At 34.3% G+C, this 18,563-nt stretch overlaps 1 protein-coding gene across 1 annotated transcript in view; it reads left to right on the top strand.

The window, feature by feature from the left end:
- The window catches only part of LOC150102287 (putative methylmalonate-semialdehyde/malonate-semialdehyde dehydrogenase [acylating], mitochondrial), a 110,703-nt gene that overhangs the window by 13,378 nt on the left and 78,762 nt on the right, over window positions 1–18,563 (top strand). Inside the window, exons 3-4 of the mRNA XM_090399642.1 lie at window positions 1,927–2,001; window positions 10,517–10,678. Coding sequence (XP_090255768.1) covers window positions 1,927–2,001; window positions 10,517–10,678 — 237 coding nt within the window. The remainder of the gene's footprint in view (window positions 1–1,926; window positions 2,002–10,516; window positions 10,679–18,563) is intronic.

Here is an 18,563-nt window from a genome sequence, read left to right as displayed (position 1 = left end):
GAGTTTTCAGGGCACATTGATGGACCTGTTCCATGCTACCCCAGATGCAATCCATTGGATTAGAGACAATTAGAACTTAAATTTGTGATTTTTAGCATATAGTTTTAGTATATATTTGTGTATATATATTCACTTTTCTATTTTTATCTTTCTATTTGCACAAACCCAACCACAATTTTCATACATATAAAATGTATGTATGTAACAGTATTTTTTACTGTATTACATATTATGAATATGTAATAAAGTAAATACATCATGGAAAACAGACATAGAAATTCCAAAAGTCATCCCAGTTGGCATCATTGTAATGTCAAAGGTATGATACTGAGATGGACTTGGAGAAGGATGATCTATAGAAAAAGAAACATGGACAAGCTTATGTTTATAATTATCAAGAGCAGAGTTGTATATTTTTTTGGAAGAAGAGCTGGTTAAGAAAAGGTTCAATTTATTAGAAAAATGGCGATAAGTGTTTGATATTCTGGTAGGTAAACATTTTGTGTTAGATCATTAGTAAGAAAATAATTAAGCTTCTCTTTTAGCTTGGTCCTGTGGAGTTAGAGAAGGGAAGGCAGTCAGAATTATGGACTTTAGATTTTCAAGGAAGATTATTTCACTTTTTAAGAAATTGCTATACATACATGATCAACTTTCAGAGATAAATAGTCAACAATAATCAGAAGTGATAAAGGAGAGTGTTAAAGGCAACAAATGAAGGCAAGGAAATTTTGAGCTAAAGCAGATCACATGAAAAAGATTCTAGGTCTAATAACCTTACATATGGGATATCAGATCTGACAAAAGTACATATTCTACCTTTCTTACAGAAGACATGCATAATGTAATATGGAAAATTTAGATGAGCTGTAGCTGAAGAGGGTGCTATTTGAGATTCAGTAATGAATAAAAGACTGGGTTTGGATGTCTGTAAGTGCTGGTAATGGTTCAAGTTGGTGATGCTGGTATTGAGGCCCCCCCTCTGATGTTGGTAAGGTGAGTGTTTTTTTTTTCTTTTTTTTTGCATGAGGTTTTTTGCAAATTTTTTGAGTATTTAGTTATTATTATTATTATTTTGCATTTTGGATATTTTTTGCTGCCTTAAATATTAAAATATTTCCAAGTTTGATTCTAGTTGTCAACTACAGGAACTTCTTCTAATCCTTTCTTGACTGTTTCCCAAGTTAGTCAATCTCTGGCATTGGCAAGTGTTTTTTTTTTCTCTCCCAGAAACTCCAGGAAATTGATCAAAGAACCTACACTATTTCAGACAGTAAATGTAGTGTTAGGATTAGGGATCACAAGATGATGGCATTTGTAAGCTGCCTCTCTTCACCAGATGCCATGTATAATTAGTGATAGTCTTGGGCCAGCTGTCTCTGATTGGCTATGTGAAGATTGAACTATCCCTCAGTCTCCAAAACTTATATAGGACAGAACAGCCTTGCCTACTCTCTATAGGGAAATAAAAGGGATTAGTGGATTATTTATGGATTTTTTTGAATTTTTTTTTTTTTGTTGGGTTGGGGAAAGCGATTTTTTTTAACCGTAGTGACATTATTATTTTTTATGTTTTCTTTCATGGTGGTGGAATATTGGAAAATTTAGAGTAGGGGATATGCTATAAGAGTGAAGGACTTGTGGAAATGATTCTCTTTTTCAATATTGAATTACCATTAGTTGGCATAATTAAAAGAATTATAAAAACGGAGGAGAACTCAGTTCTCATGGGAGTCTGAGTATAGCAACTTGCAGAAGGCACTGTCAAAGCCACACTTTATTTACTTATTATTTATTATTAGTATTTTTTTTTTCCAAAGTCTTAAAACACTAACTTCTTTTGAGAAAATATAGCTGAATAATAATTTTTAAATGTATAATTATTTTTATATATTACATTAAACTTTTTTTTTTTACTATCTTAAGGCAACAACAAAGCTGTTTATTAATGGCCAATTTTTGGACTCTAGTGCAACAGATTGGATTAATGTTCACAACCCAGTAAGTATCTCAGATATTTTATTTTAAGTATTAATTTGAAATTAAACTGTATTATTAATCTGAAATATTTATAATACTTCAATAATATTCTTTGTTATTACACTGAAAATATTAGACATGCATTGTTATAAAACTTGTTATGTGGCTGGTCTAACATTGCAACATTCTTATTATTATATTTCAGGTAAAATGTATATTTTTGCAATGCATTGGCACACTTGTTGGAGAAACTAAGGCTTGGATGGTATCAAGAATTTTGGGTGGAATGGGAATGAAGGCATCCGTTCCAGTAAGAATTATTTCTATTATTTGGTCAGATAAAGTGTTTGGTTCAGAATAGAAATAGCAATCAGACCATGGGAAGGAGGAGTAGAAGTCACGAAGATCATCTGATTTGGCATTTTTATATGCAAAAGGACAAGACTGAGAATGGCTGGTTAAAGATGTTTCCTAGTAAAGGAAACTTGGATGATGTTATGTGTGAGTTACCAGCAGGAGAACTGGCATCTGCAGTATATTTTGAATTAGAACTGGTTAAGAAAATATGTAGAGTGTTAGTGGAATGGTGAGGCAATTATGAGGTATTCTGGGGTATATATGGACATTTTAGGTTAGATCATTTCTAACAGCAAATACCTTGTCATTCCTGTCAGTTAAGATAGAGATGTTAGAAATACTTCTTTTCATATGTGATGTCAGAGCTGATGGAAAGAATTGAGTTAAGTGTAGTTTTGAACAGTTCAGGTGGATGGTAGTTGTTGAGATTGCAACCTCTAAGATTCTGTTAGAATTAACAGATCTAAGTGTAAATGGTAGTTTAGATGTCAGTAAATGATAGTGCACATTTTGTTACTTTTAAGACCACAAATCTTTGTGATGTAGATATGAATTTTTTTACAAGTGTTATTAACGTTTTTTTGTTGTTTTTTGGTTGGGTTTTTGTTATTTTTGATTTTTTTGGTTGGGTATTTGTTTTCTTATGTGGGAGATTTTTTTGTAATCTGTAGTAAAACTGTATTTGATTATGTTGTCATTCATTGTTGATAGGAAGGAAGAGTTAAATAAAGGTAGAGAATGTGACCAGAGTTATAATTTCTGGAGTTATCCCTATTTTCAAATTAGTTTCAAAAATTAGAAGAAATTAAAACTGGGGGGAGGTGGGGGGGAATGATTCCTTTTAGATGTGGTTACTTTCGTATTACTATTAACATGCCATCATGTTTTAAAGTACTCTCACTGTTTGCAAGATTATGGAGGCATATTATTTTGGATGAGATAAGTAAAATAATTTAGCTTCATTTAAACTTAAATTTAAATTATACAGTGGTCTAAGTTAATTTAATATTAAAAAGGGTGGCCGAAGAATGAAAAGGAATAAAAACAATGGTATTCAAAACTAGTCAAAATGATGTAAAATCGTAATACATGGTTTAATGCAGGGGTTCTCAAACTTTTCCTATGACAGAACACTTCACAAATCCTGAAATTTTAACAGAACACCTTGGTTAGAGTGAAATATCATTGGTCTCATGTTCAATGTAAAGTTAAGCGCACACTATTGTCATAGCAGGCTGTATTGCATCACAAAAGTGCGATAGTGCACACTACAGGTGTGCTGGGCCACATCGCATTGACCTTGCTTGTGACCTCGTATTTCCTAGAATAGATAACTCCATACTTTGTAAAAAACATTGTAGAATCTATATGATTACACTATCTGTTTAACATCTGCTAGTTTGCTGATCACATTCCTATGTGTAAGATTTTAGCAACATAAACCTAAGCATTGATAATATTCTTTAAATTTAAATGGATTCGAAATTTATTTAAACATTTCACATTTAAAGGTGGTATGTAATAGGAGGTAAAAAGCTCGTGAACAAACAGCCTACACAGAAGGAAATCAGTCCTACCTGTGTGTGGATTCGATTCAAATGTATCCCTTGCATACCAACATATTCATACACCTTCCAGGCATAAGCCTACTCTGGTGAAGTATCTGTAGGATTATTCACTTGTTTGGGAAATCTCCTGATTCATTACTGACCCCTTTGTATTTTCTAGTTTCCAACCTGATGAACTATTTGCTGCACTGTCGATTGGGAGAGGATCTGGATCCCTGTAGTATATTTGGCATGTCACAGATTGATAGGCAGTGAAGGTCTTGTTGGCATTTCCTCCATCTAAAGAAAAATATCCCTTTGCACCAGTGATACTCACCAGATATCTGAGTCCTAATTCTGGAAACAGGTTATACTGCAAGGAAGTTGAGTTGGCTTGACTTGGAGAGGCTCATATTACACATCGACAGCTGATTAATCACCTGTTAACATGGGTATACTTAGATCAATATAATATAATATATTTGCATTCTAGTTGGTACAGAACCTATTAGGAAACTTTTGTAATGACAATTTTAAGGCCATAGACATGAATCAGATACTAATTCTTCTGAACTAGGTAGTGCTGTAATTCTTGACTTTGCAGAAACATGGGATTCAGCTAGATTTGAACTTCTCACTTTTTTGAGAAGTTCTTTAGGAGATAAAACAGAATTAGTTGCCAGAGGTCTTAGAGTCATTTGTCTGATTTTTGAAAATGATAGTTATATATTTTTATTTTGTCTGGTATTTGCATTACAAATTTTTAGCAGTGATATTTAAGGAATATATTGATCTCTGAAATTCATCTTTACTTCTTGCTATAATTATGTGGTCGTCTGCAAATAAAAGGGTATTAAATATAGTTCCATGACCCAGATTAAGTACTAGTTTTAAATTTTTCTTCCATTTCTTGACTATTTCATTTATATAGATATTAAATAAGAATGGTGACATTGGGCACCTTGACGAACTCCTCAGTTTATTGATTTCCATTCTGACTTTTTCATTGATTCTTACGTTATTTGGTTGTTTTGATGTATGTTAGTTATTGCTGTGATTAGTTTGATATGTTTAACTCGTTTAGTATGACCAACAGTTTCTCAAGACTGAAAGACTTTCTGGTAGTCCATAAATGCTATATGTGTATTTCTTTGTTGAATTCACACAATGCTTTTCCATTAGGATTTTTAATTTAAAAACTTGGTCAATTGATTGTTTTTTTTTTTCCAGAAGCCATTTTGTTTCCCAAAGTTTATCTTCTATATATGTGGCGTTGAAAGTGAGAATGAATATTGTGAAAGTGACGTATTGTGTGGCATCGAAAGTGATAATGAAGGTAAACATACAGAACGAATGAATGAATTAATGGAAAATAAAAATGATGAGACTGATGCAATGAGTGGGATTGCATGGTTATGCGGAGCGATACACAGGGCAAATCGGCAGCTGGAGCATTGGCAAAAATGTTTACCGAGCGTACCAACTAATAAACGGCAAAAGTATGATAGTGAGTGTACACAAAATGAAAGAGCGAGTGTTGTACAGAGATTCTTTAGTAAGAGGTGTGATAGTTGAGAGTAACAAAATCGTACCAACCTGGTGCGAACATTAAGGATGTAAGCGAGTCAATTAGAATGCAAAAGCAGCAGGTGAAAGAATTGAGAGAGTAGTAACAGGTACAAATGATTTGAAAGGAGACAAAATGGCTATGAGAGATGATTTGAAGGAATTGCTTGAGGTAGCAAAAGAGAAGAGAGAGAGAGAGAGAGAGAGAGAGTTAGGATGGTGAGTCTGTTTCCATGGTATGACAGTGAAGAGTATAGAAGGAGGGCCATAATTGCTAATGACTTTATGCGTGGATTATGCAGGAGGAGTGATGTGGAATTTGTGGATGTGTGGAGTGAGTTCGATGGTTGAAAGGATTTATATAAGATGGATGGTTTACATTTGAATGGATTTGGTGTACGGAGACTTGAAAAGATGTTGTTGAATGTAGTGGATGTGCAGAATCAGGGAAACTAGAGTTATTAAGGGGTGGGGGAAGTAGATATGCAGACTTTAGGGAGACAGTTGAGTGTATGAATGTGTGTGTAATATGCCTGAGTGAGTGCAAAAGACAACAAATCAGAATGGGATAGTTAGTATAAGGCATCAAAATAGGGATGGGACAAATGGGCTTCTGCAATTCGTGTATATTAATGCCAGAAGTATTAGAAACAAGAAGGAAGAATTTTTGGCCTTGATTGGCACTTCCAGGCCACAGGTTATTGTTATTAGTGAAACATGGCTGACAAAAGATAATATAACTAGTGGGATTATATAACAGATACCTGTCACTCCTGAACACACCATACCCGTTACGGGTATGGTGTGTTCAGGAGTGACAGGTAGAATAAAATCAGGGTGGGGTGGGGGGGTGTTATTGATGATAGCTGATGAGCTACAGCCAAGGAGAATAGAAGTGGAACTGCAGGTTAGAGAAAAGAGCACATTTGAGGCTATTTAGTGTGAGATTGAAACTAGTAGAACAAAATATACAGTTAGGTGCTGCTATAGACCAGGTGATGGAATGGATGGTGGAGATAGTATGCATAAGCAAATAGAAGAAATGAGTGGAAGGAGGGTAATTATTATGGGAGATTTCAACTTTGGTAACATTGATTGGAAGGAGGAGAGGACACATGGGAGGAAGGAATTGGATTTCATGCTGTTATTAAGGGATAACTATCTGCGACAGCATGTAATGGAAAATACTAGTGGTCAGAGAGTGCTTGACCTAGTAATTGCATCTGAGAATTTGGCTGTAACGAATATAACCACGTTGCCACCAGTTGGTGAGAGTGATCATAGGGTTTTGACTTGGGAGGTGGCTAAAGGTGTGGAATTTACAATTAAGACAGGGTACATGTGGAATTATCGGGCTGGTAAGTATGACAAGCTTAGGAGTTTGATTGGTTCAGTGCCATGGCCTTTAAAACTAATTAGGACTAACTAGATGTTGATAGTACATGGGAGGCAGTTAAGAAGTGTTTGTATGAGGCAATGGCTGACTGTATGTATACCTAGAGTCCAAATAATAAATCAAGTAGGGGTTTAATGGATGAATAACACCATTAAGCTTGAGCTGCAAAAAAAGAAACAACTATGGAGGGAATTTAAGGAGAAAGGTGACCGGCAGGCACATGAATGGTATAAAGCACAGACCAGAAGGGTAACGAGTGTGGTAAGAAAAGCAAAAACGGATTATGAAAGAACATTAGCCATGCAGGCTAAAGAGAATCCCAAACAGTTTTTTTCGATATGTTGCTGATTGATTTTAAAGAATATATCATCCAGGAGTCACCACCTGGATGATATACCAAGAGTATATCATCCAGGTGGTGACATTGCAGGAATGAATGAACCACTAGATTATACGGGAATTGTGGTGAATGAAGTGGAGGTGAATAGTCTATTACAAAACCTCAATGTCAATACATCTGTGGGATTAGATGGTATACCAACTCGTGTCGTACATGAAGTGGCTAAAGAATTGTCAGTGCCCCTGACCATTTTGTTTAATTTGAGTCTCGGGTCTGGTTAGTCCCGAGGGGGGTGGAAAGAGGGGAAAATAGTTCCACTGCATAAAGGAGGTTCCATTGTAATTACCGACTGATTAACATATCAGGAATCGTTGTCAAGGTCTTGGAGAAATTAGCGAAGAGAAAAATACAGGATTGGATAGATGAAAATGGGATACTGTATGGGGGACAATGGTTTTGTGAAGGGTAGATCATGCCTCAGTAACTTGCTCACATTTTATAACACAGTGACGGCTGAACTGGATAAGGGTAATGGGTTTACAGTGATTCTACTGGACCTTGCTAAGGCTTTTGACAGGATACCACATGGAATTCTAATCAGTAAACTGCAGCATATGGGGATGGATATAGGGTTGGTGAGATGGATAGGTGGGTGGTTGATGGTGAGATATCAGAAAGTGGTTTATTCAGGAGTAGAGTCCAAAAGACGGCCTGTGACTAATGGTGTGCCGCAGGGTTCTGTTCTTGGACCACTACTTTTCAATTTGTTCATTAACGATATAGGGAAAGGATTTCAGAGGAAGTGTTCACTTGTTTGCTGATGATGCAAAGTTGGGTTGAGAAATAGTGAGTGCACAGGATGTCAAAATTTTGCAAGATGATTTAGATAGCTTTGAGGACTGGGCTAAGGAAAATGGATGTCAATTTAATGTGGCAAAGTGTAAGGTTATGCATTTTAGGGTGAAAAGTTTAGCAGCAGTATATCACATTGGTGGAACCATACTCCAGGAGATTGAGGCCAGGGATTTGGGAGTGTTGGTGGATAGGGAGTTGAAGTTTAGGGGGGGGGCACATCGCAAAAGTGGCTAAATCAGCTCATCAAATCACTTGGTTGCTGAAAAATCTTTAACAAGCAGAGACAAACAAGTTATTGTTCCTCTGTATCGAGCCTTGATAAGACCCCATCTAGACTACTGCCCAGATATGGGTTGCCAGGGTTTGGATGGGAAGGAGGTGGAGAGGATTCAGAGACGAGTGACCAAGATGATAGCAGGTCTATGGAATGAACCTTATGAGAACAGGTTGAAGATTTGTGTGTTGCAGAAATTGGTTGATAAGCGGAAAAGGGGTGATATGATTGAGACATTCAAATTACTGAAGGGGTTCTATAAGATTAATTCAGAAGATATTTTTGAGAATAGGACTGGTAGTGGGAGGACTAGGGCCCATACATGGAAGCTGGGCAAGAATGTGGTTAGCAAGGGTGTTAGAGCTAGGTTTTTTTTCTTGGAGAGTGGTGAACGAGTGGAATAAGCTGCCAGAGTCTGTTGTGGGTGCCATGACTGTGAATGAGTTCAAGGCAAGGTATGATAGATACTGTGGGAATGTCGAATAGTTGTTCTTGACATGATGTTAGGGCCTCCCTCGATGAGTCTGTCGACTCCTTGGAGTTGCCCGTAATAATAATAATATGATTTGAATTCTGAAATTAATATTCATGTGTATAACTTTAACCAGTATTTAAAAGACTTATTCCTCTGTACTTATCACCTTTTTTATGTGATATGTTAGAATGATAATAGCCTTATTTTAGTGTTCTGGTATTTTTCCTTGTTACCAGTTATTCTTTAAATCATTTTAAAAGTTATTTGATTACACTATCTGTAATATACCTTATTATATATTTAATAAGGTATATGCTTATTCCATCTTCTCCAGGGAATTTTCCTGAATGATGAATTGCTTTGTTGGATTTTTTGTAATGTTATTTCTTTCGTTGTATAGTTAGTAGTTAGCATTATATCAGAGTTTGTTTCATTACTATCTTGCTTATCATAAGTTCTGGAAGAAGTTTAACTGAGTTTTCTCTTTAACTATTTCAAGTTTAACTTTTCTTTTACCTCTTATTCATATTTCTTAGAATTTTGTATGTATTCGATCTCTTCACTTCATAGTAAAATTTACAATTTTACTATGAAGTGAAGGAGGTAATAGGAGGTAAAAAGCTCATGAACAAACAGCCTACACAGAAAGAATCCAGTCCTACCTGTGTGTGGATTTGATTCATTGGTATCCCTTGCATACCAACATATTCATACACCTTCCAGGCATAAGCCTCCATGTTTTTCTATTTGTTTGTCTGTAATTTATTTTATTTTATTTTATTTTTTTGCTATTGCTCTTTTTTGTTCATAATTGATTTCTGCTTCTTTTTCGTCTTTGATTGTTGCTTCCTCATTCTCATTCCAGTTATCTTATTTCCTTTCTTCTCTTCCATTTACTTTACTTTTCTTTTAAGCCATTTTGCTGTTGCATTTATTAATATGGTTTTTAAATTGTTCCATTCTATTTCTATATCACCATTTTCTTTTATTTGCTCTAGTTTTTAATTTCTTCTTTACAAATAGAAGTAATTAATGCATTTATCATCCCAGAGTTGAACTCTACTTATTTAATGTTATAACTAGGATGGTAGAAGTGTGATCAGCCCTATAGGAGGATCCACATACTTATTGAGGTATATATGTGTATGTGCAGTTAGGTTCCCCTGAAATGTTGTACTTTTCTAATACTTATTTCAAGACAATGTATTTTCGCTTATTTAAAGTTGAATTTAATAAATTTTTGTATATACATAAATCTTGTATTATTAGGCTATTGCCCAGGAGGATGGAAAGTGTAATCAGTATCAAAAGGGGACTCACACACTATTGAGGTGTGTGTGTAGTTTGGTTTCTTGAAATGTTGTGCTGTTCCAATACTTATTTCAACATAGTGTATTTTTTAGTTAATTTAATAAATTTTTGTATATACATAAATCTTTCATTATCAGGTTTGTTAGCAACTTAGTATTTGGTTCATACTTCACTAGTCATTATCATCTGATGACACTGATACAAGCTAGTGGCCTGATAGTTGGTGCCTCACTATTAGTATGATCAGTTGTAGAGATGACTGAACTTCAAACTGAATGTTATGCAGTTAAAAAGTGACTGAATACTGGTGATTTATTTTGCTTGTGTATGCATGCATATTTTAGAACGCAACATTGTTTTGATGTAATTTTTCTTGTATTCATTATCATTAATGGAAATAAATTAAATCATATAGGCAACAAATGAAATTGTGACCAGGGTGCCTAAAGCTACTCAACAGGAAATGGAATCAGCTGTATCAGCTGCAAAGGCTGCATTTAAATCATGGTCACAAACATCTATTCTTACTCGTCAGCAGACCATGTTTAAGTATCAACACCTTATCAAACAGAATATGGTAAGTGGTTTGTTTCTAACTTAAGAGAATTTTGATAAAATAGTATTTATTTTTTTCTAATAGAAATAATTTTTTAGCCTGAAGGTATATTGAGGGTGCATTTCAGGAAATTGATGATGGTAGAAATTATTTAAATAAGATTTTTTTTTCCCCCAGAAAAAAAAAGTTTGGAAAAAACTTAGGTTTAATTCTCATTTATAATGTTAAAATTTTATAAACATTCTTTCCTTTCTGCGTTAGCCTGTTGTAGGCAGAGAGCAGTGGCACAGCTAGAGCTTTTGCCCCGGGAAAGTTCCTGAGTTTGCCGCCCCTCTCAATACACACCAAAAATACTATAAAAAGTCAAAACGACATATAGGGAAATAAATTAAAACATTATGTTTATGTATATTTTAGTTCTAAGTCATCATCATCATCAAATTCCTGATATATAACACCTCAAGGGGTGTACAGGATATGATAGTACTACATGAAAAATTTACATCATTACTAACTTCCTATCTACAATTTTCCTCCAAATCATTCTGTTACTTGTCAAGTCTCTAACATTATCAAATCTTATATTTCTATCTTCTAAGGCAGTGCTTCCCAAACTTCTGGATGTCAGAGCCCCGTTCGCAAAAATTAAAATATTTCATGGCCACCCTCGAAAAAAAATCGTAATAGAGAGATATATTATTATAATATTTATTGTATTTATATTCAATACAAAATATACACAGCGAATATTGCAAAAATCAAATGCATATATTACATTTTTCGCCTCTTACCGTTTGGTTCTGAAGATGATGCAGGCTGTTCTGGTAAAATATGAAATACTGTCCTTTTTTTTTTTTGAGTCTGTTTCTGCTTCTTCTGATTGTTCGCAGGAATTTTTTTTTATTTTTTATCAGCCACTTATCCATCTCAGGGATAAATTTTTTAACGTAGAATAGATCAAATAATATCACCACTTACCGATACTGGCACACCACAGACTGATAACATGAAATTAGTGAATATTACCTGAATAAGGGAATCCCTGGATGCATTTTTCTCTTTTGTGACTTTTCTCCCTTTACGGTAATTAAGCCTAATGCGAAACAGACAGCAAAGGCAGGTTATTAAAACGTGCATATGATTGGTGCGGTATTAACAAAAGATCGCGCAACCGAAAGATAAAAGCATAGCTGACAATTGAGTTGAAATGGTAACTCTCTTCAGCCGAATTCCATATGTGAAACTGCCATAACATTCATTATATATATATATATATTGCTTAGTTTTAACACTTTTACAAATTTTAGCACGTTCGGTTGAATTTTATTGCTGCCTTGGGAAATCGAACTCACTCACATCTAATTAATAACAATAGTTTTTAGTTAGATACTGTGTTTGCCCATGCAACATATGGTTTTGTTTCAGTCTATACAGCATAGTTTCTATATGAGGGGACATGTGATTCATTAATTAGTGTGTTTTTATCCCAGTTGTCTCTAATTGCAATATTTGTTGAGAAATATATTACACAGACTCCTCATACCTTATTCACTGGCATAATAAAAGTACTTGTTTTTATTGCCTCTGCAGTATAGTGGCTGTTAGGGAGGGCGTGTTGTTTACCACTGCAAACGAGTTACTATCTCCCCACATGAACTTGTTTAAGCTTTTTTTCATGTGTGAAGTATATGCGAAACTTTTATTGGTAACAGAAAACTAGCTCGGATGACAGTGATAATATGAAACGAGTTTTGATATGTATATAAAGTCAGTATCAACAGTCTCTGATTACAAACGCGTGATGAAACGGACAGGAAGATTTGGAGCTTCCCTGGAGAGCATTCGAAGTAAATACAATTAACCACCGCTTTGAAATGAAACATACGAATAAGCAATATTTACTAATATTCATTAAGCGCCGAAATACGCAGGAAGCAAAGTTTGTGAACCAACACCAATGTGTGAATTTTTCCATTAAAATATAAAAAATAACAAAAAAGAAATAATAAATAATAAAAGTTAAATACGTTTCTTTTAAAATAAAAAAAATCTACTTAGTCTTAAAACATTTTAAATTTGTTTTCATTATTTCACGCCCCCCCAACAAAACCTATGGCCCCCAAGGGGTCTGCGGCCCACAGTTTAGGAAGCGCTGTTCTAAGGCACTTTTTACTGTATCAATCTCTATATCTTGGTCTTCATCTGGGTCTTTTTCCTGACAACCTGGCAGAGAACACTTGTTTTGCTAATCTTTCCTCTCCCATTGTGGTTAAGTGACCATACCACCTGAGATAAGCTCTGCTAACACATTCCTGGATGCTGACAGTGGCAAGTTCTTTCCTAATATCCTCGTTTTTAATATGATATTGCCATTGATGCCATCTGTTCATGCCTCTAATCTTTCGCAGGACTCTCATATTTGTGTCTAGTCTTTGGTCAAGTGTTTTACTTCTGACCCAGCTCTCAGATCCATAAGTTAAAACTGGTTTGAACACTGTCTTGTATACAGCTAATTTAGTGTTCCGACTAATTTCTCTCTTATTCCATTTGAATTTATTCAGTTGACTTCCTACCATACCAGCTTTGTTGATTCTGTTGTCTATTTCCATATTTAATTTACCATCTTCACTAAAAATCATGGCTGAGTAGCTGAAATGTTTTACTTGTTCTATAGCTTTTCCATTCACAATGCAGTTGATATTTTCAATGTTTCTGCCTATTTTCATTATCTTGTCTTTTTAATGCTGACCTTCATACCATATCTACTACAACAATTATTCAATTGAGTCAGGGAATTTTGCAGACTTGTAGCGGATTTATTTAGAAGTATAACATCATCCGCATAAAGCAAAGAGCTGAGATTAACATCTTCAATTTTGATATCAGGTTTAATATCACTTCATAATGTAATCCATATAGATGATGAATAACAGAGGGGATAATCCTTCTCTCACACCAGATTTAACATTAAGCCACCTTCCTGTACTTCCTTCAATTCTAACTGCTGAATTACAACTCAAATAAAGACTAAGTATTGCATGATATAATGTCCCACTGACACCATATAACTGTAGCATATTGAATAGCTTCTCTCTTGGTACCTTGTCATATGCCTTTTCCAAATTGACAAAACTTAAATACAGATCTTTGTTATATTCCCATGATTTCTCAACTATCTGTCGTAAAGTGAAAATCTGATCCTGACAACCGCTATTTGGCCTGAATCCAGTAATGAATTAAGTAATGAAAATTACTAAGTTAGCATAAATAAAAGAATTGGCGAAAAATAAAATTGTGTCTCATGTGAAAAGTGCCACCCAGGCCGGACCGCCCCTCCCCCTCCTTCTATACCATTGGCAGAGAGATAGCTGAATTTTTCTCTTTGAAATGTAGGATCAAAATCAAGCAACTTGGTCTGAAAATACATCTAGTTATAAATGTTATACACAAAACATGTTATTTAAAATCCTGTCCAGTCAGTGGATAAAAAGAACAATCAAAAGATTATATAGTAACAAATGTTGCATGTTGAATTTGACATTTAAGTGGGAGCAGATTATGTATACGAGGGTTGGTTCTTGAGACAAAAAAAAGAGGAAAAATATATTTTGACACTTTTCATAATTATTTTATTTATTTATTTTATTTTATTATTTAATTGTACTCAAAGTACTTGTACTAATTAAATTGTACTTGTACAAGCTATTAGGAAAAAGAAAACCAGGACGTCCTCTTAAACGATTCAACGATGACTTCTAAGGCCCGAACAGGCCATGCTAGGCCTAAATCCTTGATACGCATGATGATGATTTTATTATTTATTTTTTTTATTAAAATTAAATTTTTCTGAATTGGCATCCACATCCAAATGCTGGCTATTCAAACATACATAGTTCTCCTCACTGAAACTGACTTTTACATTGCAGTTTTCTTGCACAAGTGCATTGTACTTATAGTTTCCTCCACTTCCAGAAAATTTAGAATTGTCTCTGGCTCTTTTCTACTTCAGAAGCAGCTATTTACATTGCACAAATCCCAAATCTATGACTTTGGCATGCTCTTCTCATATTTGGAGTTGACTTCCAAAAATGTTAATTTTTTTTTCAGCTTAATTAACTCATCTTTTTGTCATATAGAGATGATCTGTTTCTGCAAGTATCTCCATGGATTCTGTTCTTTCAAACTAATATCCTTAAATCCCCTTTACTTTTCAAAGTACCTAAACACCAGATTTTAAGGAATTATTTCTAATCATGTCATCTTTTTTTGACGTAATAAGCCCAGTGACCATTAACATGTCTTTGAAAAACCAATTTTTTTTTTCTTGATTAGGGCATTTAATCCTATCTCTATAATTCATCATTTATGTTCTACTTATAAGACCAGCTAGCCTGCTTTCAATTGAGAAACTCTTAAAAGTGTTGGTAATGTTGGTTCAAATATTACATCATAGGTGATATTTGAACCTATATTTCCAACTAAAATGCATGCTGTCTGCTGTAGGCACTTTGGCCAAATTAATTTGAAATTATTCACTTTTGTTGTCTAATTCACAAATCATGTGTAAGTTTAAATCCTGTGTTGCTTAATAAATAAGAAAAGGTTGAGCAGTTTGCATAATTAGGAAATAATAATCTCTGTTGCACATCTGAATGTCTCAGGTATAGTTGTTAGAACACTATATCTTTGGTAGAAAACTGAATTCTCAAATCCTGGAAAAGAATTATTAATTTTTTTTATTTTTATTTTTATTTTTTTAAATTAAGGAAATTGAGTTTGTTAGCCTCATATGTTGGTGGCAGTTTTTTTTTAAAGGATAAAACCTACATATTGGGTAGGTTTTAAATTAAAAATTGGATAACTAGGAGGAAATGTTCACATCACCTTCTAAGGAGTGGGGAGAACTGAGTGGGGCTTCTGACCTAATGTCTAATCCTCACCTTGTGTATTCCATTAGTAAGTATTTACCTGAATGAACGAGGATGGACTACCAGTTTGGGATTTAGCCAATGAAATTGTATTCTTATTGGCTCAAACCAAAATCCAAAATAATAATACAATATGACAAAATTTCATGCCAGTTGGGACATTCTCTGGTTAAACAAATTTCCCTTTGTTGTCATCAGGAAACCAGGGCAAAAAGTCATCTACTGAAAGAAATCCCGATTCATATCAGCAGGATTAAAGATTTACACCATGAATACAATAAGTACCAGATCAACATAATAGGCATCACGAAAACAAAACAAAGGTGAAATCTATCTGACCAATATCAAGATATATGTTCAGATAACTATAAAGGAAAAAGAGTAGCTGTAGTATTCAACACTGAATATGGAGATAATTTTCTTGAATGGCAGGCAGTATCAAGTAGAATGATTTGGGAATATCTGAATGGGGAACTGGACAGTGAGACTTATTCATGCCTATAGTCCAACAGAAGGTTCTACTAAGAAAGAAGTCAACTTTTTCAAAGCATTATAGAAGGCAGACAGCTGACAACACAATAAAAAAGAAAAGTTGGTTCTTGTTGGAGATCTAAACAGCAGAGTAGGAAATTATTAAGTGCCTCCTTAGTGCAATTGGAAGAACACCAGGACATTGCATCCTTGGATTAGAAAATACCTAAGTTCAATTCTTGTCTTGACAAGAGGAATCTTTATATCAGCTTTTTCAGTTAAATGTGAGGTAGCAGAATTTCTTCCCTTGGCCTTTTCATCCTTGGGTTATACAGGCAAATTAGCCAACAGGACACATACAGTTTACAGACAAACAAATACTATTGGTGGTGGTAGGCTGTAGATGGTGTGTGTTATTGGTGGTAGAGTGTCATAGTGTGTAGTGGGAGAATTAACTTATGTAGTGGAGTAATGTGCCTGTGCCATCCCAAATGAGTCCAAAGACTCCTTGAAGGTTTCAGATATATATAGAAATGATTTGAGCAGAAGCTGTAGTGGGTAGATTAACTAGAGGAGATGGTGAGTTGTTGTGTGGAGTAATGTGTCTCCCCAAAGACCCCTTGAAGGTGTCACATATTAGTAATAATAATAATAATAATTACCACTACCATAATAATAATATTTCCTACCACCATTGATGAATGGAAACAGGAATATCAATACTAGAGATAGAAACAGCCCAAAACCATCAAGATACCTTTCTTCCTCCACTTCATCCAGTATAACTCCACTAAGTGAGTATGTAGCATCCTTAATTTCAAACCTTACATTTAATTGCATTAAACTGGCATCCTCATTAATTTTCCAACTTGCCAGTTTATTCAAATCATCCTGAAGAACTAAAGCATCAGCAATGTCACTAGTGCCAATAATCACTATTAGTAGTATTATTACTTCAAAGAACTGAATATCTCTCTGCAGTTCCATTACAATATCAATGACATAAAGATTGAACAGTAACGGTCCCAGGCCTGAACTCCTGCTCAAATTTGAAGGTATAACAGTTTTATAATGGCTACACTGCATAATTCAGAAGGCTTGGCTAGAGGATGAAATTCCAGATAATTGGATTAGAGATCTCATAATATACATCTGTAAAAAGGGAAATGAAACTGGATGTGAAAATTAGAGAGGAATTCTCTACTAAGTGTTGCTGGTAAGATTTGTGCAAGTATTCTTGAGAAAAAAACTTAAGAAAAATTGTGGAAGGGAAGCATGGAGAAGAACAAGCTAATAAAGGTTGTTGGGATCATATTTTCACTTTAAGATAGATAGTTTAGAATTCATTGGAGGATAACAAGGATTTGTATATAATTTTTGTAGATCTGAAAAAGGCATATGACAAGGTACCAAGAGAAAAGCTGTTCAAAACACTACAGTTATATGGTGTAAATGGGACATTATATCAGGCAATACATAGTCTATATTTGAGTTGTAAGTCAGCACTTCGAATTGCAGGGGGGATAAAGAAGATGGTTTGATGTTAAATCAGGTGTGAGACAATAGTGCACATTATCTCAATGTTATTCATCATCTATATGTATCACATTATGAAGGAAAGTGGTATTAAACCTGATATTAAAATTGGAGATGTTAATCTCAGCTCTTTAGTTTATGCAGATTATGTTATACTCCTGAATAAATTCATCACAAGTCTGCAGGATTCTCTGATTAAATTGAATAACTGCTGTAATAAATTTGGTATGAAAATCAACAATAAAAAACAAGATAATCCTTTAGAAAAAAAACATTTAAGTTATTAAGGCATAATTTTTAGTGAAGATATCATGTTCAATATGAAAATTGACAACAGAATTAGCAAAGCTGGTATGGTTGGAAATCAACTATATTTCAGGAAATCAAGGCTAGTATGGTTGGAAATGAATAATCTTATATGGAATAAGAAAGAAATTAGTCAAAACACTAAACTAGTTGCATGCAGGACAGCGTTCAAACTGATTTTCACTTATGGATCTGTGAACTGTGTTAGAAATAAAACAGTTGATCAAAGACTGGAGGCCACAGATATGAGACATGAGACTAAACAAACACACGTAATAACCACATTAATAAGTTTTAATAAGTAAATATTTCATCCTTAGCATCTTAGGACATCGTCAGTACAGTTAATTCAAACATTACTAGGAATAACATACAGTTAGGGTGCATGATTACAATGGAATCCCAATATGCGTGCAGTAGCGTGGTATAGAATTAAATTAAAATATATCTGGAGGGAAAAAAAGATTATAAGATAACATATATAAAAAAATTATTTTACATAATTTTGTATGACAATTTCCCATACTTTAGGAATAGCAAGAATGTCATTACAGTTAAGATTTGGTCTGTGAAGTAGGGCTTCAGCACTTTCTTTATATAAACGTTCATGTTTATATAAAGATCTATGTAGAAGTTTGGTCTTTTTCCAATGGATCCTATGGTTT

Source organism: Typopeltis vanoorti, chromosome 10 (genome assembly GCF_054136105.1).
Source record: "Typopeltis vanoorti isolate ZY-2024b chromosome 10, IOZ_Tvanoo_1.0, whole genome shotgun sequence".
NCBI lineage: Eukaryota > Metazoa > Arthropoda > Arachnida > Uropygi > Thelyphonidae > Typopeltis > Typopeltis vanoorti.
Note: the sequence above shows the minus strand (reverse complement) of the source record. Positions and strands in the feature narration are given on the sequence as shown.